Below are 24,762 nucleotides of genomic sequence, written 5' to 3'. Positions count from 1 at the left end.
TCACATGGGTGGCATGAGGTGGCCGGGCACGGCTGCAAGGAAAGGCGAGGGGTGGGCACGCCGGGGCAGGGGGGGTCCCTGCCCTCCTTGGCCACGCTCTCCCTGCCCATCCCAGCGGGATGAGGGGCCGGCGCATCCCAGGACCTACTGTGTTTAGGAATAGGCCAGTCCTTGGAGCGGCCGCGCAGGCGTGTGGAACTTGTCCGAGTCCTCGAAAGCCGGGTCTGGGCGGCAGCAGGGAGGGAAAGAGAGGGTGAGCCAAGGCTGGGGGGGAACGGTGGGCACCGGGGGGGACAGGGACGAGGGTGGCAGCCCCAGCCGTGCCCCAGGTGCAGGGAGGAGGTGCGGAGTCAGGCAGGGGTGCAGGCAGGAGAGCACAGGCAGCCCACGGGAAGGGATCTGCAAGGCTTGGGCAGGGCGCAGGCAGCAGCGTGGGCATGGTGCCACCGGGACCCCCCCCCCTCCGTGGGGCAAGGGGGTTCCCGGGGTGGTCTGGGGCGGGCAGGGAGCTGCGGGCGGCGCGGGCAGGTGAAGGCAGCCCTGCCCGCGCTTGGGCTCACCTTGCAGGCTGCTGCTGCTGGTGCTGGCACAGGCGGGCGGCGGGGAGGTCTGCGGCCGCACCACGGGGGCGAAGGCGCTTTTCTGCTTCACCGCCGAGATCATGTTGACGGGGGAGAAGGAGAAGACCCCGGTGGGGGTGGAGGCGTTGGTGCCCGATGGGAGGGTGATGGAGGAGGCGCCGAGGGGGGGGCTGGCGGGCATGACTGCAGGGAGAGACCTTCTCAGGCCGGGCAGAGCTCAAAAACGGGGCACTGCTCGCCGTGCGGGATGCCAGCACACCCCGGTGACACCGCAGGGGACCCAGCTTGCAAGGGCCAGGGCTGGGGCTGGGGCCGGGGCTGTCTCAGCTCAGGTGACTGTGTTCCTGCTCCCCTCTGCCCCCGCAGCCAGCTTTGGGGACACCCCAGGGCTGGTGCATGGCTTTGGGGATGTCCCAGGGCTGGTGCACAGCTCTGGGGACACCCTGAGGCTGGTGCATGGCTTTGGGGATGCCCTGGGGCTGATGCATGGCTTTGGGGACACCCCAGGGCTGGTGCACAGCTTTGGGGACACCCCAAGGCTGGGACATGGCTTTGGGGACACCCCAAGGCTGAGGCATGGCTTTGGGGACATCCTGAGGCTGGTGCACAGCTTTGGGGACACCCCAGGGCTGGAGCATGGCTTTGGGGACACCCCAGGGCTGGTGCACAGCTTTGGGGACACCCCAGGGCTGGGACATGGCTTTGGGGACACCCCAAGGCTGAGGCATGGCTTTGGGGACACCCCAGGGCTGGTGCACAGCTTTGAGGACACCCCAGGGCTGATGCATGGCTTTGGGGATGTCCCAGGGCTGGTGCACAGCTTTGGGGACACCCCAAGGCTGGGACATGGCTTTGGGGACACCCCAGGGCTGAGGCATGGCTTTTGGGACATCCTGGGGCTGGCACACGGCTTTGGGGACATCCTGGGGCTAGGGCATGGCTTTGGGGACACCCCAGGGCTGGTACATAGCTTTGGGGATGCCCCAGGGCTGATGCATGGCTTTGGGGATGCCCTGGGGCTGGTGCATGGCTTTGGGGACATCCTGGGGCTAGGGCATGGCTTTGGGGACACCCCAGGGCTGATGCATGGCTTTGGGGATGCCCTGGGGCTGGTGCATGGCTTTGGGGGCGCCCCGGGGCTAATGCATGGCTTTGGGGACGCCCTGGGGCACGGACTCACTGGCATAGGGGGAGTTTGCAGTGGAGCCGTTGAGGAAGCTGGGGGAACCGGGCACCCCCAGGCCGGCCATGGTGCTGCCGCCGTAGCCGTTGATGCCGGCGGCGCCGCTGTAGCTGCTCTGCTGCGGCGTGGAGCTGGGCACGTAGCCCCGTGGCGAGACGCTGCCCGTGTTTCGGGAGTAGCCTGCGGGCGAGAGGGGCCGGGGGTGGCACGGGGTGGGCAGGGACCCCCTCCCACTGCCTGGCATGGCTCCCGGCCCACCTTGCTCGGTGCCCTGCGGCGAGTCGCCGATGTTGACGGCCAGCTGGCTGCCGAAGGAGTTCACCCCCATCATGCCGGCGGGGCCGTGGGTGCCGGCCAGCGAGGAGAGCTGGCCAGGGTTGCGGGGGACGCTGTACAGCGCCTCGGCAATGTCTGCCGCTCGCTTCAGGATGATGTCCTGGCGGGGGGGGACACAAGGGGACGGCATCATCCCATGTCACAAGGAGCCTGGAGTGACCCCCACGGCTGTGCTGGGCAGCGATGGGGCAGGGGGGGCTGAGAATGCCCCAACTCGTGTCACCTCCCAGGGCACCCGCAGCCCCGAGCATCCCTGGGGCGCAGGATGGGCTGTGCCGGGCAGCGATGGGGCAGGGGGGACCGAGACCCCCCAGCTCGTGCCGCTGGCCGGGAAGGACGTGGGAACAAAGGCGGCTTTGGAGACGCCAACCCCATGGCCTGACCCGGCGGCTCCCCTTCCCCTGCAGGTGGGGGGCTCGGGGGGCCCCACGGCACTGACTCAGCGCCCGAGGAATCCTGATGTGAAGCAGATGTGGGGCTGGGAGCCCGGGGCTGGCTCCTGCATCCCCGCTCCGGCGCCACGGGCTCGGGGTGCACATCCCGCCGAGCGGGCAGGGTGGGGGGCCGGGGGCAGGAGGGTGGGACGAGCCAGGGGGACCCCAGCGGGACGGGGGCGGGGGGCGGTGGTACCTGGTTGCTGTGCGGCATCCCGTAGAGAGCCTCCACCAGATCGGCCGCCCGCTTCAGCAGGACCTCCTGGGCAGGGAGCGGGACGGGGCTCAGGGGGGGCCTGCACCCCCACCCCAGCCCCATCTACACACGGCGGACATGCGGGCACCCTGCCCCGCCACGTCCCCGTGCCGGTGACGGGTCCCCACACCGGCACCTCCCCGAACTGCGATGCCCAGAGCCCCAGCCCAGCACCCCACAGCGAACCCACGGGGCTGGGACCCAGCAGGGACCCATTGCACCCCCCCAAGACCCTCCCTGCACCCCTCTGTGACCCTCCTTGCATCCCCCCATGGCCCCTCTTGCCCTGGGTTCTGCTGGGGCAGGGGGCAAACAGCACGGACCCCCGCACGCAGGGTCGGGGAACCAGGCAAGCCCCTGGGCTGCACCCAGCGCCGGGGTGGGGGGCACAGGGACTTTGCGTCCCCCTCCCTGTCCCTTGGTCCTCTGGCAGTGCCAGGGAAGACCCCTGGGTCTGGGCGAGGCGGTGCGCAGCACCCATGGGAGACGGCGGGTCCCTGCCCGCACCCGTGGGTGTCACCGGGCAGGGCAGAGAGCATGGCACAGCATCCGCGCCAAAGCCCGGGGAGGGGGGTCCCTACCTTGGGGAGGCGCTCGGGGTCCCCGGGGTGCCGGGGGATGACCTTCTGCAGCCGCTGGAACCCGTAGTCGATGGTGGGCTCGTTCAGTGCTGCCGAGAGAGGGGCTCAGCGGCTGCCGCACGGGGAAAGGGGCACGGGGCGTGCGGTGCAGAGCTGAGCCGTAGCGCGGGGGAACCCCACCTCGGGCAGGGACACCCCAGCTGTCCCCCCTCCCGTGCCAACAGCCCCTGCGCCCCTTCCTCTCCCACCCCCCATCCGGCAGCCACAGCCCCCAGCCCTGCTGCGGGGGTCCCGAGGGGACGGGACGGAGCTCGGTGATGTGCAGCGCGGCACGGAGCCCGTCTAGAGAGGGTGCCCGAGCCAGCGGCAACATGCTACGGCACACGGCGCGTGGCCACCACGGTGGGACCCATCCTCTGCCGCACCATGCATGCTGCCCTACCCACGCCCCACGTGTGCATGGCCCCGCTCACACTGCACACGTGTGCACGCTGCCCTGCTCACACCAGACATGTCCATGGCCCTGCTCACACTGGACACTTGTGCACGCTGCCCTGCTCACGCCACACACATGTGCATGGCCCCGCTCACACCACACACGTGTGCACGCTGCCCTGCTTGCACCACACATGTGTGCATGGCCCTGCTCACACTGCACACGTTGTGCATGGCCCTGCTCACAACACACACATGTGCACGCTGCCCTGCTCACACCGCACGTGTGCATGGCCCTGCTCACACCAGATGTGTGCATGGCCCTGCTCACACTGGACATATGTGCATGGCCCTGCTCACACCACACACGTGTGCACGCTGCCCTACTCGCACCGCACATGTGTGCATGGCCCTGCTCACACTGGACACTTGTGCATGGCCCTGCTCACAACACACACATGTGCACACTGCCCTGCTCACACCGCACACGTGTATGGCCCTGCTCACACATGTGCATGCTGCCCTGCTCACGTTGAACACATGTGCACTGCCCTGCTCACACTGGACATGTGTGCATGGCCCTGCTCACACCACACACGTGTGCACGCTGCCCTGCTCACACCAGACGTGTGCATGGCCCTGCTCACGCTCACACCACACACGTGTGCAGGGCCCCTGGGGTGTCTGTTTGGGGGTTCCAATAGCATTTTGCAACAACCCTCACCCCGATCCTACCCCTAACCCAGTCCCTGCCGGCATCCCCTGGTCACAACCCTACCCCCTGCCCCCTAACCCTACCCCCTGCCCCCTAACCCTCTCCTGCCCCCTAACCCAGCCCTGTCCTGCCCCCAGCCCTGCCCGACCCCAAACCCTTGCCCGACACCCGTCCCCTTGCACCCTGTCCATCCCCTCGCCCTGTCCCTGCCGCAGAGCCGCTGGCGGGGGGGTCCCAGGCAGGGCAGGGCTGTGCCCAGGGGCTGGCAGTGGGCACAGGGGTCCCCTGGGTGCTGCCCCGGGGGGCTGTGTCCCCTTCCCGGGGGTCTGTGTCCCCTTCCTTGGGCATCTGTGCCCCCTTCCTGGGGGTCCGCATCCCCTTCCCAGGGGTCTGTGCCCCCTCCCCGGGGGTCTGTGCCCCCTTCCTTCGAGGTCTGTGCCCCCTTCCCCAGGGGGCTGTGTCCCCTTTCCCGGGGGTCTGCGCCCCATTCCCCAGGGGGCTGTCCCCCATTCCCGGGGGTCTGTGTCCCCTTCCCGGGGGTCTGCGCCCCTCACCGGTGTAGACGAAGCGTCCCGGGGCCCCCTTGCAGAACTGCTTGGACTTGTAGGAGAGCGTCACCTCCACCACGCCGGGGATGTGCCGCGGCGGGGTCTGCACCCGGATGGCGTGAGGTGTGATGAGCTGTGGGGCGAGACGGGGCTCAGCCCACGGCTGGGGGGGCCGGTGGTCACGCCAGCTCCCCCTGCCACCCCCCCCCCCCCGCATTCCCCTACCTCACTCCACACCAGCATGGTGCCGAAGACGACCTGCAGCCCGTCGAAGAAGTTGTCCCCGATGACGATGACGGTGGCACCTCCGGTGGTCCAGCCCTCGCTGGGGCTGATGGCTTTGATGCAGGGGGTGGCTGCTTCGGGCGGGAGGGGAGAGACAGGGCAGCAGTGAGTGTGGGGGCACGCGGGGCGGGAGCGGGGGGCGCCGGGGTCGGGGCCGGGGGCGCGAGGCTGGGGGAGAGAAGGCAGAGAGGGAGAGGAGAGGAGAGGCAGAGAGTGAGAACCAGGCAGCGGTGAGGGGCGGGGGACAGACACGGGCAGCCACGGACGCACGGACACGGACAGACGCCAGGTGGGAGCGGGGGACATGGCGGGGGTGGCAACTGTGGGCCGTGGGGGGCCGTGGGGAGGGGATGGTGGGGGGAGCGCGTGCAGGGGACGGACGGGGGGATGGAGAGCGCGTCGGTGCGGAGAGGTGGAAAGAGCACGCACAGGACGGACAGACAGAGAGCAAACGGGTCAGATGGGCAGACAGGGCACGTGTGCATTGGACAGAGGGACACAGGCAGACATGGCGGATGCACGGACGGAGCGGTGGACAGCCAGCGAGCAAGCAGGAGGGCAGGACAGCCTGCAGACGCGGGACGGACGGAGGGACGGAGGGACAGACAGAAAGCGCAGGTGCACGGCGGGTGGATGGAGAGGCCGTGTGTGTGCGCTGGGCGGACGGACAGACGTACAAGGCATAAATACAGGGCTGGGTGCCCCCCTCCAGGTCTACCCGGGGTGCCCGCTGCGTCCCCCTCGGGGGTCCTGGCACGGGGGCACGGTCTCTGCCCTGGCACAGGGGATGCCGCAGCAGGAGCAGCAGCCGCTGGCACGGCCGTGCGTCTGCCCCTCTGCACGGCCGCGCACACGCGTCAGGGCAGGGCACATGCGTGTGCCTGGGCGCGTGCTGTGTGTGCGTGTGGGCACGCCGAGCAGCCAGCAGGGACTCACCTTCGGAGGGGTCGAGGCGCCGCGCCCGCCGCCCGTGCTTGGAGTTGTTGTGGACGAACATGTTGTCGGACACGGCCAGGACGTGGCCGTCCACGTTCACCGTCGTCGACACCACCACCTGCGGGACAGCCGGCTCAGGGCCACCGTCCCCCCACGGCCCCCCGGGGTGCGTCACCCCGTGCTGGGGTCCTCACCCCTGTGCTCGTCTCTAGCGTGTCCCCCCCCGGCACCCCTGAGCATCCCGGGACTGTCACGGGTGCCCTCCGGACCTTCCGTGCCTTGGTGGTGATGCACGCGTGCAAATCTGCACCTGTGTGGCCGTGCACACCTGCACACACGTGCCAAGACGCGTGCAAATCTGCACCTGTGTGGCCGTGCCCGCCTGCACACGCGTGCCAACACACGTGCCAATCTGCACCTGTGTGGCCGTGCACGCCTGCACACACGTGCCAAGACGCGTGCAAATCTGCACCTGTGTGGCCATGCACACCTGCACACGCGTGCCAACACGCGTGCAAATCTGCACCTGTGTGGCCGTGCACGCCTGCACTCGCGTGCAAATCTGCACCTGTGTGGCCGTGCACGCCTGCACACGCGTGCCAAGATGCGTGCAAATCTGCACCTGTGTGGCTGTGCACACCTGCACACGCGTGCCAAGGGGCGCGTGTGCGCACGTCCACATGCTTGCATACCTGCGTGTGCACACATGTGCGTGCATATGCACGCGTGTGCCCCCCATCAGCACGCAGCGCCGCAGGACCCCAGCACCGGCCCGGCACCGTGGCACCGGCCGGGGGGGACCCCGGACCCCAGGGGAGACCCCAGCCCATCCCCTGCGTGCCCCCCGCCCCCCCCGCCCCGCTCCCCCCCTCCGGCGTGGACTTGGCTGCTCTCCCGGAGCTGCTTGGCGCTATGCAAATTGGATAGGTCGTTAATCATGTAAAAATGTCACAATTATCATATCTTTACGAGAGGCCCTAATGAAGGCGCCCGTGCTGGGTGGGGGACGGGCCGGACCCCCCCCCTTCTGCTCCAGCTCCCGAACCTCCAGCTGCTGCGGGGAGAGCTGGGCTGCGGGCAGGGGACACAGGGGGGCTGGGGGGGGCGAGGGGCAGCGGGGGCTGCAGAGGGGTTCAGGAGCGATTGGGGCTTGCAGAGGGGTCAAGGGAAATGGGAGTTTGGAAGTTGGGGTTTGCACAGGGGTTCACGGGGAACTGGGGTTTGGAAATCGGGGTTTGCAAAGGGGTTCAAGGGCAATTGGGGTTTGGAAATTGGGGTTTGCAAAGGGGGAGAAGGGAATTGGGGTTTGGAAATTGGGGTTTGCAAAAGGGGTGAGGGGAATTGGGGTTTGGAAATTGGGGTTTGCAAAGGGGGTGAGGGGAATTGGGGTTTGGAAATTGGGGTTTGCAAAGGGGGTGAAGGGAATTGGGGTTTGGAAATTGGGGTTTGCAAAGGGGGTGAAGGGAATTGGGGTTTGGAAATTGGGGTTTGCAAAGGGGGTGAGGGGAATTGGGGTTTGGAAATTGGGGTTTGCAAAGGGGGTGAGGGGAATTGGGGTTTGGAAATTGGGGTTTGCAAAGGGGTTCAAGTGGAATTGGGGGTTTGCAAATCGGGGGTTGCAAAGGGGTTCAAGGGGAATTGGGGTTTGTAAATTGGGGGTTTGCAAATTGGGGTTTGCAAAGGGGGTGAGGGGAATTGGGGTTTGTAAATTGGGGTTTGCAAATCGGGGTTTGCAAAGGGGGTGAGGGGAATTGGGGTTTGTAAATTGGGGTTTGCAAAGGGGTTCAAGGGGAATTGGGGTTTGCAAATTGGGGTTTGCAAATTGGGGTTTGCAAAGGGGTCCAAGGGGAATTAGGGTTTGAAAATTGGGGTTTGCAAAGGAGGTGAGAAGAATTGGGGTTTGGATATTGGGGTTTGCAAAGGGGTTCAAGGGGAATTGGAGTTTGGAAATTGGGGTTTGCAAAAGGGGTGAGGGGAATTGGGGTTTGTAAATTGGGGTTTGCAAAGGGGGTGAGGGGAATTGGGGTTTGCAAAGGGGTTCAAGGGGAATTGGGATTTGGAAATTGGGGTTTGCAAAGGGGGTGAGGGGAACTGGGGTTTGGAAATTGGGGTTTGCAAAGGGGTTTAAATGGAATTGGGGGTTTGTAAATTGGGGTTTGCAAAGGGGGTGAAGGGAATTGGGGTTTGCAAAGGGGTTCAAGGGGAACTGGGGTTTGGAAATTGGGGTTTGCAAAAGGGGTCCAAGGGGAATTAGGGTTTGAAAATTGGGGTTTGCAAAGGAGGTGAGAAGAATTGGGGTTTGGATATTGGGGTTTGCAAAGGGGTTCAAGGGGAATTGGGGTTTGGAAATTGGGGTTTGCAAAAGGGGTGAAGGGAATTGGGGTTTGTAAATTGGGGTTTGCAAAGGGGGTGAGGGGAATTGGGGTTTGGAAATTGGGGTTTGCAAAGGGGGTGAAGGGAATTGGGGTTTGGAAATTGGGGTTTGCAAAGGGGGTGAAGGGAATTGGGGTTTGGAAATTGGGGTTTGCAAAGAGGTTCAAGTGGAATTGGGGGTTTGCAAATCGGGGGTTGCAAAGGGGTTCAAGGGGAATTGGGGTTTGTAAATTGGGGGTTTGCAAATCGGGGTTTGCAAAGGGGGTGAGGGGAATTGGGGTTTGTAAATTGGGGTTTGCAAAGGGGTTCAAGGGGAATTGGGGTTTGCAAATTGGGGTTTGCAAAGGGGTCCAAGGGGAATTAGGGTTTGAAAATTGGGGTTTGCAAAGGAGGTGAGAAGAATTGGGGTTTGGATATTGGGGTTTGCAAAGGGGTTCAAGGGGAATTGGAGTTTGGAAATTGGGGTTTGCAAAAGGGGTGAGGGGAATTGGGGTTTGTAAATTGGGGTTTGCAAAGGGGGTGAGGGGAATTGGGGTTTGCAAAGGGGTTCAAGGGGAATTGGGATTTGGAAATTGGGGTTTGCAAAGGGGGTGAGGGGAACTGGGGTTTGGAAATTGGGGTTTGCAAAGGGGTTTAAATGGAATTGGGGGTTTGTAAATTGGGGTTTGCAAAGGGGGTGAAGGGAATTGGGGTTTGCAAAGGGGTTCAAGGGGAACTGGGGTTTGGAAATTGGGGTTTGCAAAAGGGAGTGAAGGGAATTTGGGTTTGCAAAGGGGGTGAGGGGAATTGGGGTTTGGAGATTGGGGTTTGCAAAGGGGTTCAAGGGGAATGGAGTTTGCAAAGCGGGCGAGGGGAATTCCCAAATGAAGAATCGAGTCCCTAATTCCTCTTGACCCCTTTGGGAAAATAGATGAGGAGTCCAACCCCGTCGCCTCCTGCAGCCCAGGTGGGCAGGGCAGGGTTTGGAGGTGGGGGGGCCCGGTGCTCACCTGGAAGCGCCGCATATCCCGGGGGTTCCCCGCGTTCTTCAGGCAGTTTTGGTTGCATTTGAGGAAAAACTTGAGGAAAAACCTGGGATGGAAGGAAAGAACGCAGCCGTCAGTGCTGGCAAACTCGGGGGGGGGGTCCCAGAGACCCCACGATGTCTCCCCCCCAACTCCATCCCTTGGTTCCTGGTGCTGGAGCAAAGCAGGGGTGAGTGTCCCCCCTGTCCTGCTGTCCCCAAATGGAGGTGGCACCACGCATCGGCCACATGCGTGGGTGCTCCCCACCACGCACGGCGTTCCATGCACCCCCTCCCATGACACACGCATGTGCACGCACCGTGCAGAGGTGTGCACAGCCGAAAACACACCCCACGTGTACGTGCACGCCCAGGCTCGCACGCTGCCATGCACACACATGCGCACACGCGCTGCACGGCTGCAGGGACCCCAGGACGTCCCATGGGACCCCCCGGCTGCGTGGGGGGCTGCCCCTCCCTGCCCACGGGGGTCTGGCAGGTGCCAGGCAGTGTTCCCGGTGGAAGATGGATGGGCAGGAGGGCGAGCTGCTCCCGCCACGTCCCGGCCTGATGAAATATTCAGGCTGCTTGTCCACGGCCCTGTAATCAGCCTCGGCCCCTCAATAATTAATGGGCAGCGGCAGCAGCGCTCACGCTAAGGGCTGGGAGGGGAGGAGAGCGCGCGGGGATTGCGGTGCGCACGCGTGGGAGCGTGGCCGCACGTGTGGGCCCACGGCCCCGCGCCTGGGGGCACGGCCAGACGTGGTCCCCAAGACCTCCCCCCTCCCAGGATCTCACCTGGGTGCACACCGGGACTCCCACCCTGTGCACTTTTGGGCAGCGAGGTGAGACCCGCTGTCCCCGTCCCCAGCCGCGGGCCACCCCACGGTGCACGGCCAAAGACACGCACGGCCACGGGCAGCCTGCGTGGGAACACACGGGCACGCTCACCCTGCACGCACACACACGTGGCACACACACACATATTTTGGCCATCGCGCTGTGCCAGCTCGCTTTGCTGTGGCAGATCACCACACTGTGCCAGCCCGCCGCACTGGCCCCGGTGACTGCACCCACGGTCACCGCCATGCCAAGTCACCGCAGCGTGGCAAGTCCCTGGGCTGTGCCAGGTCACCCCACCGCGCCAGGCTACGGCACCACGCCAGGGCGGAGGGCCACATGTGGCCGCCGTGCCGTGCCAGGCCCGAATGCTGTGCCAGGTCACCGTGCCATGCCATGCCAGGGCACCGTGTCCCTCCGTGCCATCTCCCTCCATTGGCCTGGCACGGGGCAGCCCATCTCCCAGCCCACACAGGCAGCCCTTCGGCACGGCCGGGGCACTGCACCGGGCTGCTGCCTCCCAACGTGCCATCGTGTCCCCATCCAGTGTGCCATCCTGTCCTATCCCACTGTGCCAACCTGTCCCATCCCACTGTGCCATCCTGTCCTATCCCACTGTGCCAACCTGTCCCCGTCCCACTGTGCCATCCTGTCCCTGTCCACTCTGCCATCTTGTCCCCATTCCAGTGTGCCACCCTGTCCCATCCCACGGTGCCTCCCTGTCCCACTGTGCCACCCATCCCCCTCCCACTGTGCCATCTTGTCCCCGTTCACTGTGCCATCCTGCCCCATCCCAGCATGCCGTGTCCCCGTCCCACTGTGCCATCCTATCCCCATCCCACTGTGCCATCCTATCCCCGTCCCACTGTGCCACCCATCCCCGTCCCACTGTGCCATCCTATCCCCATCCCACTGTGCCATCCTATCCCCGTCCCACTGTGCCACCCTGTCCCTGTCCCACTGTGCCACCCTGTCCCCATCCACTGTCCCACCCATCCCCATCCCACTGTGCCATCCTATCCCCATCCCACTGTGCCACCCTGTCCCTGTCCCACTGTGCCACCGTGTCCCCATCCCACTGTGCCACCCTGTCCCCGTCCCACTGTGCCACCCATCCCCGTCCCACTGTGCCATCCTATCCCCGTCCCACTGTGCCACCGTGTCCCCGTCCCACTGTGCCATCCTATCCCCATCCCACTGTGCCATCCTATCCCCGTCCCACTGTGCCACCCTGTCCCCATCCACTGTCCCACCCATCCCCATCCCACTGTGCCATCCTATCCCCATCCCACTGTGCCACCCTGTCCCTGTCCCACTGTGCCACCGTGTCCCCATCCCACTGTGCCACCCTGTCCTGTCCCAGCGTGCCACCGTGTCCCCATCCCACTGTGCCACCCTGTCCCATCCCGTCTCAGCAGCCTGGCCTGGCGGAGCATCCAACCCTGGCACCTTACCCTGACACCCTGGTCCGGCGCCCTGCCTTCATGTTGCACCCCAGCACCCCACCCCAGCCCCCCTGTCCCCCCTGCCCCCCCCGAGGGCTGCAGCGGGGCTGGGCAGGGCCGCGGGGGCCAGAGGGGGAGGAGGTGCCCAGAGGGAAGGGTCCCACAGCCCCAGCAGCTGCTGGTGGAGGCTGGAGGGGGGATCGACCCCTGGGGATGACGGGGCACCCCGGGACCCCCTCGGATGCAGGCACAGGGACGGGAGCAGTGGGCGCAGCCTCCCTGGCCCCAAAATCCCTCCAGCCCCTCCCTGGGGGGCATGGTGGGCACGGGCCGGGGGGCACACGGCACCCCACGGGACCCCTGAGCAGAGAGGGCACCCCCGGCCCGTGCCCCGCCGCGGGCTCCTGCTTTTGGGCAGTGCTGGGAGACGGGGGTCCCACACTGGTGCTGCCGGGACACTGCCCACGGGGGACGGGGGCAGGAAGAGGGGGACCCCCCCGTGTCCCCCCGTCACCCGCTGCCTGGCAGGTGGTAATCAGGAGAAGGAAGGAGCTGGAAAACAGCAGGAAAACACCCCCCCCCCCACTCCCACCAGGAGATTGACAGGGGCGGCATGGGGCTGGGGGGGACCCCCCGACTCCCCCCAGCCCCCCCAGCCCCCCGGCCCTGGCTCTGCGCGGCTGAGGGGGGGATAATCCTGAACCCCAGGTCGGCCTCGTCCCCCCCGAGCGGCAGCGGCGCATATGGGCCCGGGAGTTAAAAATACAGGCGCTGTGCATGCATTAGCATCCCTAATGCACAGCGCTCCCCATTTAATATGCAAATTCCTGGCGCTGCTGCCGAACACCTTCTGTTCCGAGCGCATAAATTTGAATTTGCAATTAGAATAATCTTGTATAATTAATGAAAAGCGTCAATTTTAGCTCCTAAGTAATTTGATTAACATGTTGATAGGGCACTTATCTGGCTCTCTAAACCAGTGGGGCTGGGCGTCGGGCTGGGGAGCGGGGCTGGGGGGGGGGGCCGGGGGGGGAGCGGGCGGCGGGCTGGGGACCCGCCTGGCCCCGGGTGACCCCCGAGGGCCCTGGGGACGGAGGAGGACGCGGGGACACGGGGGAAGCCCCCGGCTGCCCTCAGCGCAGGAGATGAGCGGGGATGGGGATGCCGCCAGCCCGGGGATGTCACCTCCTTGGGGACACGGCCCCGTGGGGTCCCTGGGGTGGGGTGGGCTTGGGGGACACTTGCCCTGGGTGGGGGGGGGGGCACCTCCCACCCCACAGGCTCCCAGGGCTGGGCTCAGCCTCCAGCACGGGGCGGGGGGCACAGGGCACCCTCTGCGCACCCCAAAAGCCCCCGCGCTGGGTGCAGCACCCAGGACACCCACGAACGAGGGGGCTGAGGGGACGGGGGACACTGGGACGCCATTACCAGGTTTGTCTTGGCCAGGCCGCGGCAGCTGCATCCTGCGGCCGTGCCGGGAGTTCTGGGGGCCGCAATCCCTGCAGCTGGCCGGGGCACAGCTGGCCGGGGGCGGGGGGGGGGGGGGGGGGGGGGGTAGCACATCTGGCTGGCGCTGGCAGGGCGGGGGGAGCCCGGGGGTCAGGGACCTGCCGCAGCGGGGCTGGCGTCACGCCGGGGGGGCCGGGGCCATGGCGGGGTGCGAGCAGGGTCTGCGCTGCCCCGCGTCCCCAGGGACGGATGAAGGGATGGAGAAGGATGGGGGATGGATGGAAGGAGAGATGGACGGATGGGCAGACGGAGAGAGGTGGGGTGTGCGCTGCCCGGGGAGGACAGAGGGACAGGGCTGCAGACAGACAGCCAGACAGCCACCCGCCCCAGCGCCAGGAGCACACGGCGTCCATGCCCACGCCAGCGAGCGCTGCCGGTGCCGGGCGAGGGGCAGGCGCCGTGCCGTGGGTCCCAGCCCCACGGCGAGGACGGGTGCATGCCCTCGCCGTGGGGCACAGGCCTGGGGACACCGCGCCGCACCGGCGTGTCCCTGATGGCACACAGCCACGGCGCAAGGTGCGGGGGGCTGCCACGCGTTCCCCCGGCGCTCAGCGAAGCGGCTGGGTGCCGCCTGTATTCTTTATTTCTTTGATGCGTGTCGGAAGCGCCGCGCTGACAGCAAACGCCGCTTTCCCCATCTGGCACGGCTGGCTGTCACCGCAGCCCGGCACGGGGCCACCAGCCACCGCAGCGAGCCGGACCGGGGGGCACCGCGTGTCCTCCCGGCCCCCACACGCTGCTCCCCCAGCTCGTTAGCGCTAACGAAGCAGCGCTCGCACCCGGTCCCCAACCCTGGGGACTCCCTGCCCCGGCTCCCTGGGGGACCCCCGGCCGCCGCCCCCCTCCCTTGGCCCCAGCGAGGCGCAGGGGACCCCCGCGCCCGGGCCCCCCGGTACCTGTCGATGATGACGGGGTCGGAGGGGGTCTCGTTGCGGTTCCCGCAGCTTTTCTTGTCGCAGCAGCGGCTGGGCATGGCCGGGGAGAGGAGCGGGTGTGAGGGGGGGGCTGGAGCCAGCCCCACACCCCCCAACCCCCAGGGGAGAACCCGCCAGACCCCATTTCCCACCCTTGCACCCCCCACCAGCGCTGTGCTATGGAGCAGGGTGGGGTCACGCCCCACGGCGGGATGGGGCGGGGGGCAGAGGGGCAGGGGGGACAGGCGGGTGCCCCACAAGGTCCCGGGGTGCTGGGGTGGGGGGGGGACGGGGACACCCCAGGACAGGGACATCGCCTGTGTGATGTTAGGGCACAGGGGGGGCTGTGGCAGAGAGGGCACCCCTGGGGTACCCCCCTTATCCACCCCACCACCCCACGCCATGGGGCTGGGCTCCGATTTGGGGCTCTCTGGGGCTCAGGGGGCACCCCAACCCTGGGAAACACTCGGTGAGCCAAGGTGGGCGGGGGGGGGCTCTGAACTGGGGGTGCCCCAAACTGGGGGTGCCCCCAGGGGCTCCACATCACCCATGGGGGACACGGCAGGGGCCGGGCTCGTGCCCCCGCCAGCCGACAAACACGGCAGTGCCGGCCCGGGGGAGCACGGCGGAGAGCGGGGGGGGGACGACACCCCGGCCCTGGCATCGTTAGCTCGGCTCCTGGAGATCAATTAGCCGCGCTGGCACGGAGCGCTAATTTGCACAAACACCGAGCACGAGGGTGGTAAACAAGAACGGCGCTAATGGGGCACGGGGGACCCCGCGCTGGCAGCAGGCAGCTGGGGCGGGCAGCGCTCGCTGCCCGCCTGCCCAACCTGGCACCCCCGGTGCCGCCGGACCCCCACGGGACCCCCGCCGGGACCCCCACCTACCTGCACATGATCTCGTGGGTGAGGAGGACCCGGCACATCTCTGGGTTCTTGTCCTGCCCCTCGTAGATGATGGCCTGGGGGTGGGGGGGAGAGAGCACGCAGCGGGGGTGCCACCACCTCCCGGCACCCTGCCCGTCCCCTGCCACTGCTCCCACCTGTCCCCGACCCACAGACCCTCCCTGGGTGACCCCAGCCCGGGTAGGACCCCCTGACGGCAGCCGGGGTGGGAGCACCAGCGGGAGAGGGGCCGGGAAGCGAGCGCTCGTGGATGGGTGCGCAGCCCTGCACGCCTCCGAGGAGTCGCGTGGGTGCAGGCGCACGCGTGTACACGCGTGCGTGCCTATGCACGGGTTTGTGTGCACACATTGCTGCGGGCGCTCGTGCACGCCTGCCTTCACGCCAGCGCGCAGACGTGTGCGCTCGTGCACGTGGGGGTGCGTGCAAGCACGCAGATGCGCCCGCTCCGCATGCCTGGGCTTGCAAGGTCAGCTGCGCGGCCTTGCACACCCGCACGTGCGTGCATTTACAGACACGCCTGCCTCGCACGCCCGCATGTGCGTGCACTTACAGATGTGCCTGCCTTGCACACCTGCACATGAGTGCACTTACAGATGCGCCTGCCTTGCACACCTGCATGTGCGTGCATTTCCAGACACGCCTGCCTCGCACACCTGCACGTGCATGCACTTACAGACGCGCCTGCCTCGCACACCCGCACGCATGTGCACTTACGGACGTGCCTGCCTCGCACACCCGCACATGCGTGCACTTACGGACGTGCCTGCCTCGCACACCCGCACGTGCGTGCACTTACAGATGCGCCTGCCTCGCATGCCCGCATGCGTGTGCACTTACAGATGCGCCTGCCTCGCACACCCGCACGCGTGTGCACTTACGGACGCGCCTGCCTCGCACACCCGCACGTGCACGCACGCGTCCAGATGCGCCTGCTCTGCGCAGCTGCGTGCACGCACACAGACGTGCCCGCCTGGCACTCCCGTGCGTGCACACACACGCGTGCAGACGGCCCCGGGGGCTCGCTGGCCGGCGGGGTCGGGGGCTGCGGTGCCGGGGGTGCTGGCTCCCACCCCGGCCGTCCCCTCTCCGGCGTTACCTGCTTGGACATGGAGTCGATGAGGCGGACGTAGAGGTCCTGCTCGGTCCGGAGCCCTGCGTGGAGAGAGGAGGGGTCAGCCCTGCCCGCGCCCCCCCAGCCCCCCGGCCCCGGCACCCACCGTTGCTGTACAGCAGCTGGAGCCGGTAGTGGATCCCGTTGTTGGTTTTCTCGCCGTTCTGCTCCTGGGGGGAGGACAGGGGGACATCACGGTCCCCTCTCCGTGCAGCCCTCCGCCAGCCCAGGGCGGTGGAGCCACCCCGGGCAACTCCCCACACGTGCAATGAGTTTGGGAGAGGTCTCAGCCTCTGCAGCGCAGCCTCCGAGAGCAGAGGGATGGCCGGGCAGAGGGACCCCGGCCCCGCCACCACCCCAGCCCCGCCACAAGCCCGGTGCTCACCCGCTCCTTCTCCACGAAGTCGATGAAGGAGGTGCGCTCGATCTCCACGGGCTGGCCCTGCCGGTCGTACATGGCCAGGACGAAGTGGAAGAAGTTGGATTTCCGCAGGTTGGAGGGGGGCTGCTTCTCAAAATGGGCTCGGGCCAGGCCCACCCCGCTGCCGGCAGGAAGGAGCCGGGGGGGGGGTGGTGAGCACAGGGCGGCTGCCGGGACCCCCAGCACCCATTCCCCGGGACCCCCAGCACCCCCTCCCCAGGACCACCCCATCCCCAGGGGAAGGACTCGGTGGGAGCTGCCAAACTCCCCCCGCGGCCCGCAGCGATGCTCCCTGGCACCCCGGGGTGCTGTGGACTGCGGGGGGGGAGCACCCAGGACCCCCACCCTGCTCCATGGCCAGGATGTGCCCGTGCCCAGAGCTTGTCCTGGGGGGGAAGTGAGGCCGAAATCAGCCCCGGTCCCCAGGGAGGGGACGGTCCCCAAGGCAGCCCCGGTCCCCGGGGAGGGGAATCGCGGCGCTGGAGGGGCTCGGCCGCCGACCCTGCACCCTGCTACGGGTGGGGACATCGGGGTGTACACCCTGCACGTGCATCGGTGTGCACGCTCATGTAGACTTGCACACACGTGTGCGCGCACAGGGTGGCCCCAGCAGAGCCGGGAGGGTGGGTGTTCAGGGTGGGGGTCACAGCTCCTCGGGCTGGGGTGGGGGGACACAGGGTGGGACATGGCGGCAGCATCCCGGGGGACGCCCGGCAGCATCGTCTGCCCCCAGCTCTGCGGGGGCAGGCGCTGGGGACAGGAGGGGACGTCCCCGAGCCCTCCGCAGCGGCTGCTCCGAGGGCCCTGTGTGGACGCCCACGGTGACAGGACAGTGACCACAGGGATGGCGGCAGAGCTGTCCCCAAGGGTCGATGGCTCCGGCACTGACCAGACCTCAGCCTGGTCACCTCGGCCGCAGCCTGGCCTCTGTCCCTGACCGGTGTCACCGCCGGTGCTGCGGGAGCCAGCGCGGCGTCGGCGTGGGCGGCTGCGGGAGCCGGAGCAGCCCCCGGCGCGGCAGCCGGCGAGGCGAGGGGGCCAAGATAAACACGCGGATGTAAAAAGTTTCCCCCCTTTTGTGATTAAAAACACATCGGGCGACGAGCGAGGCGGCGGAGCGGGGGGCGGGTTTGGCTCCTCCTGCGCCGACCTCGGGGGGCTTAAGCTGCCGGAGCCAGTTCCCACGCTGCGCTGGGGAAAGCCCCTGCACCCCATGGGGACCCCACGGATCTTGCAGACCCCCCCCGGTGTGGGGCAGGACCCCACGGGCCTTCCAGTCCCCCCCAGCATGGAGCAGGACCCTGCAGCCCCCCAGATCCCACCGTGCCTGGCAGCACCCTGCAGACCCCACTGGCCCAGACCCACGCAGGGGTCAGCACTGGGGTGCAGATAAGGGGGGGCCGTGCACAAACGCACAGGGGGGTCCCTGCCTGCCCCAGCACCCCCAGCCCTGCTCCCGGGAGCCCACCCGGGGACACAGTTTGGGGGGCGATGGGTCGGGTGTGACCCCCCAACTGCCAGTCCAAGGGGGTGCCCGCTGCAGGGGTCCCTCCCCCAAAACCCCCAGCCATGCTGGGACATGGTCAGCACAGGAATGGGGGGGTCACAGCCAGCCCCCAGGGTGCAGGGACACAGTGCATGGGCAAGGAGCAGGACCCCCGGCACCCTGACCCCCGCCAGGCCCCGGGGTGGCCGGGGACATGGCACATGGGTGGGGGCCAGGGTGGGGGCACCCCTCCACCCGCAGCCGGAGGATGGAGTGGGTCCCCGCAGAGCCCCCAGGACCCCCTGCTTGCACCCCACCCCAGCTGTGGGGGTCTTTTGCTCCTACATGGCCGAACCCCCCCACCCTGCTCCTCCCAAGGCTGCTCCTGGCTGCACGCAGCCACAGGGACAGGGGGACACGAGGACATAGGGACCCCTCCCGGGGTCCCACACAAGCCACAGCCACCAGCATCTCCTCAAAACAAGAGCAGAAAATGGGGTTCAGCCCTTTTACCAGCAGCCTGCTCCTGCGGCCGGTCCCAGCAACACCCAGGAGCCCAGGGCAGAGCCAGCGCAGGGTGGGGAGCGGACCCCAGGCACCCCCCGCCGCCTTTAATGAGGCTCCTCGGGCTTTAATTAACCCCCGGCGTCACCCTCAGCCCCAGCCCTGGCTGCGGGCACCAGCCAAGGCCAAGTGCGAAGCCCGGATCCTGAAAACCCTCAGGGACGCTTCTCCGGGGACACTTCTCCATGACGGAGGCAAAAGCTCGTTAAGCTGATTGCTGGGGAGCCGAAACGTCCCCAGTCAGCAAACGCCGGGGCACGACGCTCGGCTGGCACACGGGTACCTGTGTGCGTGTGGCCAAACACGCGTGTCCGGGCACACACGTGCGCACTCGTGTCCCCGGGCGCTGCTGATGGCCATGTCCTGGCGCACCCCGTGCGTGTCCCTTGTCCCCTACCCATGGGTCGGACCAGTGCCCACAGGTTCATTCTCGGGGCCCATGCCCGTGGCATCTGGCCTGGAGCGCGGGCAACACCGGGGCACCGCAGTCTCACCGGGTCCCCATCCCGGTGTGCCCCGCTGGCACGCCACGGAGCTCCCCGAGGGACGGGGACCCCCATGCGCCGCGGGGACCCCGCTGTCCCCCGGCAGCATCCCCGGCCCCGCCACGCTGGAGCCCAGCCACGGTGGCCACAGTGGCCGCGGTGTTGTGGTCCCGGCACGGGCGGCTGCAGCGAGCCAGCACCCACCAGCCCCCCCATTCCCCTCCGCCCCCCGCAAAGCTTCGGCCCTAAAGTGCTGGGGGGAGGCGATGGGGCCGCCAGCCCGGCCGGGTAATGGCTGCATCTCTGCTCCCAGCGCTGCCGAGACCCCGGCACTCCGAGAAAGCGAGCCCGGCTGCCATTAATTATTAAAGGCAATCAGAGCATTTCCTAGCAGAGGAGCCCAGCGAACGTCTCTTACAGTAAAGCAGCATCTTCCCTTGGCGGAGCCGCCAGGCACCCGGGGCACCGCGCAATTACACAGCCACGGCTCCCAGGGGCGGCTCTGCCAAATGGGGGGGAGCGCTGGACCCCACCCGGGAAGCGTGGGCTCACCCCAAAGTCCCCAGCCCCTCTGCCTGGCCCTGGGACCCCCCTTGCCCTCCCCTGCCCCTCTGCCCGCAGCGGTTGCAGCTGTGGGTGCCAGCTGGCATCACCTGGGGACCCTGCGGTAGCTGGGGGGGGTCCCACTGGAATTGGGGGGGGGTTGCGGGTGCTGGTGTTTGCAGGGTGGTGCAAGCAGGGGTCCGAGAGCGGTGTGGGACACAGGGCGGAGGCAGGCTGGGTCTGGAGGTGACGAGCACCCCGCGAGCACGGCCACACGTGTGGCACTGCCCACACGCGTGGCACACTGCCGGGCACCGCGGCGGGACGGGGAGGAGAGGGGGGCCTGGAGTGCACCCCAGGGTGGGCAAGGGGTCTGCGAGCCCCGTCCTCGCGCACCGGGCGCCATGGTACACAACCCCACGGGCACACAGGACCCCACGGGCACACGGAGACACGTGGGCACACGGAGACACGCGGGCAGCCACGGCCCTGCCGCGGGGCAGCATCGCTGCCGGAGCCGCTGCGGCGGTCGCAGCCCTGTGTGCATCCCCCCCCGCACTGCCGGAGCCAGGGACGGGTGGGAGGGGGACAGATTTCACCCCCCACTTTCTCGCTGCCCCGCTCCGGGGCACGGGGAAGTTTCTGGGTGCGCAGGGGGAAGGCTGGCACCTCCCTGCGCCCCAGCTCGGACACCGCAGCCCCCCACCCCGGCTCCCTTGGGACCCTCGGTCCGGCCGCTGTTGGGGGGCTCCAGGCTGGGCCGCGGCCGTGGCTGCGCTGGGACGGGGCTGGGGTGGCTTTGCCGGGGTTGGCAGGGGGGGATCGCTGCGGTTTTCAAACATCCCAGAGTATCTGCAAACGTGGCGGCTTTGGGGGGGGGACCCCAGGGAGCCCCCAGGGCTTCAGCTGTGGGGCGCAACCTCCGGCACAGTCACGGTCCCCGGCGGAGAGCCGGCGGCGGGGCTGACGCTGCGGCTGGGGACCCCGAGCTCGGGGACGAGCGATCTCACCCATAGAGCGGGTCGGTGCTAGAAGTGCCGGGGCTGTGCCACGCCACCGGAGCCCCACGCAGAGGGGAGACCCCCCTCCCCGGACCCCTAAACCCGCTGTCCCTGGCCAGGCGAAGGGCGTGGGGCACCCCAGGGAGGCAGCGCCCAGGCTGGCTCGCATCCCCTCGCTCCTCCGCACTGTGGGGCATCTCCTGTCACCCCTGGACAAAGCTGCAGCGCGCTCCACGCACAGACCCCCTTATCGACCCCCCCAAACCCCATGGTGCACACAGGGTGGGGGACAGCAGGAGCTGGGGTGCTGGGCGCAGGGGTGAAGGTGTCCCCCAGCTGCGGCCGGGACCCCTCTGGGCACAGGGTGGAGAGAGAGCAGGGGGCACAAAGCCCCCCAGGGAGGGCAGGGGATGGGGTGCATGGAGACCTGAGCACCCCAAGGAGGGTGGGGGGGTGCATGGAGCCCTGAGCCCATGGGGAGGGCATGGGGGGTGCACAGACCCCTGAGCCCCCCAGGGAGATCAGGGGATGGGGTGCACGGAGCCCTGAGCCCCCAGGGAGGGCAGGGGATGGGGTGCACAGACCCCTGAGCCCCCCAGGGCATGGGGCCAGCCGGGGCACGGAAGGGCACCGGGCTGCGGCACGGCAAGCCCAGTGGTGGAGGCTCCCTGAGCGACGGCAGCACCGGGCTCGCCCCAGCCGATGCCGCCAGCCCTGCCCGGGAGACGGGGATGACACCGCTGCCAGCCCTGCCCTCGCCCTCCGCAGCTTCTCCCAGCAGAGCCGGGGCTCAGGGTGCAGGTCCTGGCTCCGGTGGGTGCATGGCACGGCACAAGCCCCTCACAGCTCCCGCAGCAGCTCCTGCCCCGCTGGCCAGCACCCGCTGGCCCTCCCAACGCGGGGCCGCAGGCCTGGCACCCACGGGGTGCCAGGGGGCTCAGGACACCCCAGGTACCCGGGGGTGCTGAAGTCCGTGGGGGCCCCGGGATGCCCGGGGTACGCAGGGGTAGGGGTTACCCGGAGGCCCAAGGAGCCCAGGGCATGTGGGGCACCCAGGGTGCCTGACCGAGTGGGTACGGGGCACCCGGGATCCCCAAGGCATCCAGCCTGCCCAGGGATGCCGGGGTGCTGAGGGTGTGGGGTGCCTGCGGCGTGCAGGGTGCCTGGGATGCCCACGGCACCCGGGATGCCCGTGGACCCTGTGGTACCTGGGATGCCCACGGACCCCATGGTACCTGGGATGCCCACAGCACCCACGATGCCCGTGGACCCCGTGGTGCCCGGGATGCCTGGGATTCCCACAGCACCCGGGATGCCTGCAGCGCCCAGGATGCCCGCAGTGCCCAGGATGTCCGTGGTGCAGGGGATGCCCAACGGCACCTGGGATGCCCGCAGTGCTCAGGATGCCTGTGGAGCCTGGGATGCTCACGGTGACTGGCATGCCCACAGCACCTGGGATGCCTGCAGAGCCCAGGATGCCCATGGAGCCTGGGCTGTCTGCAGTGCCCAGAATGCTTGTGGAGCCCAGGATGCCTGTGGAGCCCAGGATGCCCATGGAGGCTGGGATGCCCACGGAGCCCAGGATGCCTGCCGTGCCTGGGCTGCCTGTGGAGCCCGGGATGCCCGTGGAGCCCAGGATGCCCATGGAGGCTGGGATGCCCGCGGAGCCCAGGATGCCTGCCGTGCCTGGGCTGCCTGTGGAGCCCGGGATGCCCGTGGAGCCCAGGCTGCCTGCAGTGCCCAGAATGCTCGTGGAGCCCAGGATGCCCATGGAGCCCGGGATGCCTGCAGTGCCCAGGCTGCCCGCAACACCCAAGATGCTCACAGAGCCCGAGATGCCCATGGAGCCCAGCACACCCACAGCAGCCGGGATGCCCAGTGCAGCTGGGATGCCCGCAGTGCCTGGGATGCCCGCAGTGCCCGGGATGCCCGCGGAGCCCCTTACCTCTGTGCCGCCGTGCTGGCGTCCAGGATGCCGGTGCCCTGCAGCCAGCGGACGGAGGGCAGCCCGGCGGTCAGCGGCTCTTCCTTCATGGGCAGCCCCCCCCGGGGCAGTGCCTCCTGCACGGAGAACATGGCAGGGGCTCAGCGGCCGCCCCCCCAACTTTCCTGCCCGCCCCCCCCCGGGCCCGGCAGCGGGGCTCAGAGCCGGGCAGGTGCCGGGGGCCGCCGTCCCGGCCGCCGGGGAAGCGGCATCTGCGGCGGGGGGCCGGGAGGGAGCCGGGGGAGGCTCGGGGGAGGCGGGAGGCGGAGGCAGGCGGAGGCAGGGCCGGAGAAGTTGGAGACGGAGGCGACCGGCAGCCAAGTGCGGGGACCGGGAGGGGAAGGGGCGGGCGGGGAGGGATGGGGAAGGCAGGGGAGGGGTGGAGGGAGGGATGGAGGGAGGGATGGGGGAGTGGAGGGAAGGATGGGGGAGTGGAGGGTGGGATGGAGGGAGGGATGGGGGAGTGGAGGGAGGGATGGGGAAAGCAGAGGAGGAGTGGAGGGAGGGATGGACGAAGGCTTATAGGGCTGGAGGGAGGGATGGGGAAAACAGAGGAGGAGTGGAGGGAGGGATGGAGGGAGGCAGAGGACTGGAGGGAGGGATGGAGGGAGGCTGAGAGGAGGAGTGGAGGGAGGGATGGGGAAAGCAGAGGAGGAGTGGAAGGAGGGATGGAGGAAGGCTTATAGGGCTGGAGGGAGGGAGAGAGGGAAGCAGAGGAGGAGCGGAGGGAGGGATGGAGGGAGGGAAGGAGGGAGGCAGAGGAGGAGTGGAGGGAGGGATGGAGGAAGGTTTACAGGGCTGGAGGGAGGGATGGAGGGAGGCAGAGGAGGAGTGGAGGGAGGGATGGAGGGAAGCTTATAGGACTGGAGGGAGGGATGGAGGGAGGCTGAGAGGAGGAGTGGAGGGAGGGATGGGGAAAGCAGAGGAGGAGTGGAGGGAGGGATGGAGGGAGGCAGAGGAGGAGTGGAGGGAGGCCGGGGGGAGGAGGCCGGAGAGGGGCGGCGGCGGGGGTCGTTACCGGGCGGGCGGCGGCTGCGGGCGCGGCGCGGGGCGGCGGCGGCGGCGGCGGCGGCAGCGGCAGCAGCAGCAGGAGCGGGCGGGCGGGGGGGCCGGGGGGCGTCGGGGGCCCGGGGGGTCCCGGGGGGCCTCCTCCCCTCCTCCGCCCCCCGCCGGCGCCCCGGCCCCGCCGCCCCGCCGCGGCCACCAGCACCATCAGCACCAGCACCCGCCGCCGCCCCGCCGCCCCGCCGGCCCGGGCCATGCCGCCGCCGCCGCCGCCTCCCCGGGGAGGCAGGGCCGGAGCCGCCGGGGGAGGCGGGGGCCGCGGCCGGGCGAGGCTGACATCATTCCGGGGAGGAGCGGTCCCTCCCCGCGCCGGCGGAGGGGCTCCGCGGCCAGCGCCGCACCGGGGGAGGGGGCACCGGGCACCCCCCCCTCCCCATCCCCGGGGGGACCCGGCTGGCGGGGAGCGGGGAGCCCCCGCTGCTCCCCGGGGTGGCGGGGGAGAGCGCGGAGCCTCTCGCTGCGGGGGAGCGCGGGCAGGCCCCGGGGGGAACCCCGCTGCGTCCCCCGGGATGGCTCGGAGAGACCCCAGGCAGGTCCCAAGGGTGTCCCAAAGGAGACCCCGCTGCATCCCTGAGACACCCCAGGGAGACCCCACTGCATCCCTGAGACAGCTTGCAGAGACCCTGCTGCATCCCCTGGGATGGCTCGGAGAGACCCCAGGCAGGTCCCAAGGGTGTCCCAAAGGAGACCCCGCTGCATCCCCCAGGTCAGCCTGCAGAGACCCTGCTGCATCCCTGAGACACCCCAGGGAGACCCCACTGCATCCCTGAGACACCCCAGGGAGACCCCACTGCATCCCTGAGATAGCTTTGAGAGACCC

At 68.4% G+C, this 24,762-nt stretch overlaps 1 protein-coding gene across 14 annotated transcripts; it reads right to left on the bottom strand.

Annotated features, from left to right (window-relative positions):
• On the bottom strand, positions 1 to 24,138 carry EBF4 (EBF family member 4). 14 transcript variants are annotated; one of them, XM_075708852.1, is made up of 17 exons: positions 23,896 to 24,138; positions 22,839 to 22,954; positions 16,779 to 16,935; positions 16,500 to 16,563; positions 16,379 to 16,434; positions 15,265 to 15,338; positions 14,357 to 14,425; positions 9,653 to 9,734; positions 6,291 to 6,408; positions 5,295 to 5,428; positions 5,076 to 5,202; positions 3,372 to 3,460; positions 2,731 to 2,796; positions 2,023 to 2,200; positions 1,762 to 1,944; positions 561 to 764; positions 154 to 224 (listed from the first exon to the last, which is right to left on the bottom strand). In XM_075708852.1, exons 1-17 carry the CDS (start codon positions 24,136 to 24,138, stop codon positions 154 to 156), a joined length of 2,031 nt encoding a protein of 676 aa, XP_075564967.1. The 14 variants fall into 14 exon arrangements, with proteins under 14 accessions (XP_075564977.1, XP_075564972.1, XP_075564973.1 ...); XM_075708862.1 differs by lacking the exons at positions 154 to 224; positions 23,896 to 24,138 and adding an exon at positions 1 to 32 and having other exon boundaries at positions 561 to 642; positions 1,754 to 1,944; positions 6,267 to 6,408; positions 22,839 to 22,969; XM_075708857.1 differs by lacking the exons at positions 154 to 224; positions 23,896 to 24,138 and adding an exon at positions 1 to 32 and having other exon boundaries at positions 6,267 to 6,408; positions 22,839 to 22,969.
• Between the last annotated feature and the right edge of the window lie 624 nt (positions 24,139 to 24,762).

The sequence above is a fragment of the Pelecanus crispus genome, chromosome 4 (assembly GCF_030463565.1).
Source record: "Pelecanus crispus isolate bPelCri1 chromosome 4, bPelCri1.pri, whole genome shotgun sequence".
NCBI classification, from domain to species: domain Eukaryota; kingdom Metazoa; phylum Chordata; class Aves; order Pelecaniformes; family Pelecanidae; genus Pelecanus; species Pelecanus crispus.
This window is presented reverse-complemented; position numbering and strand designations above follow the sequence as displayed.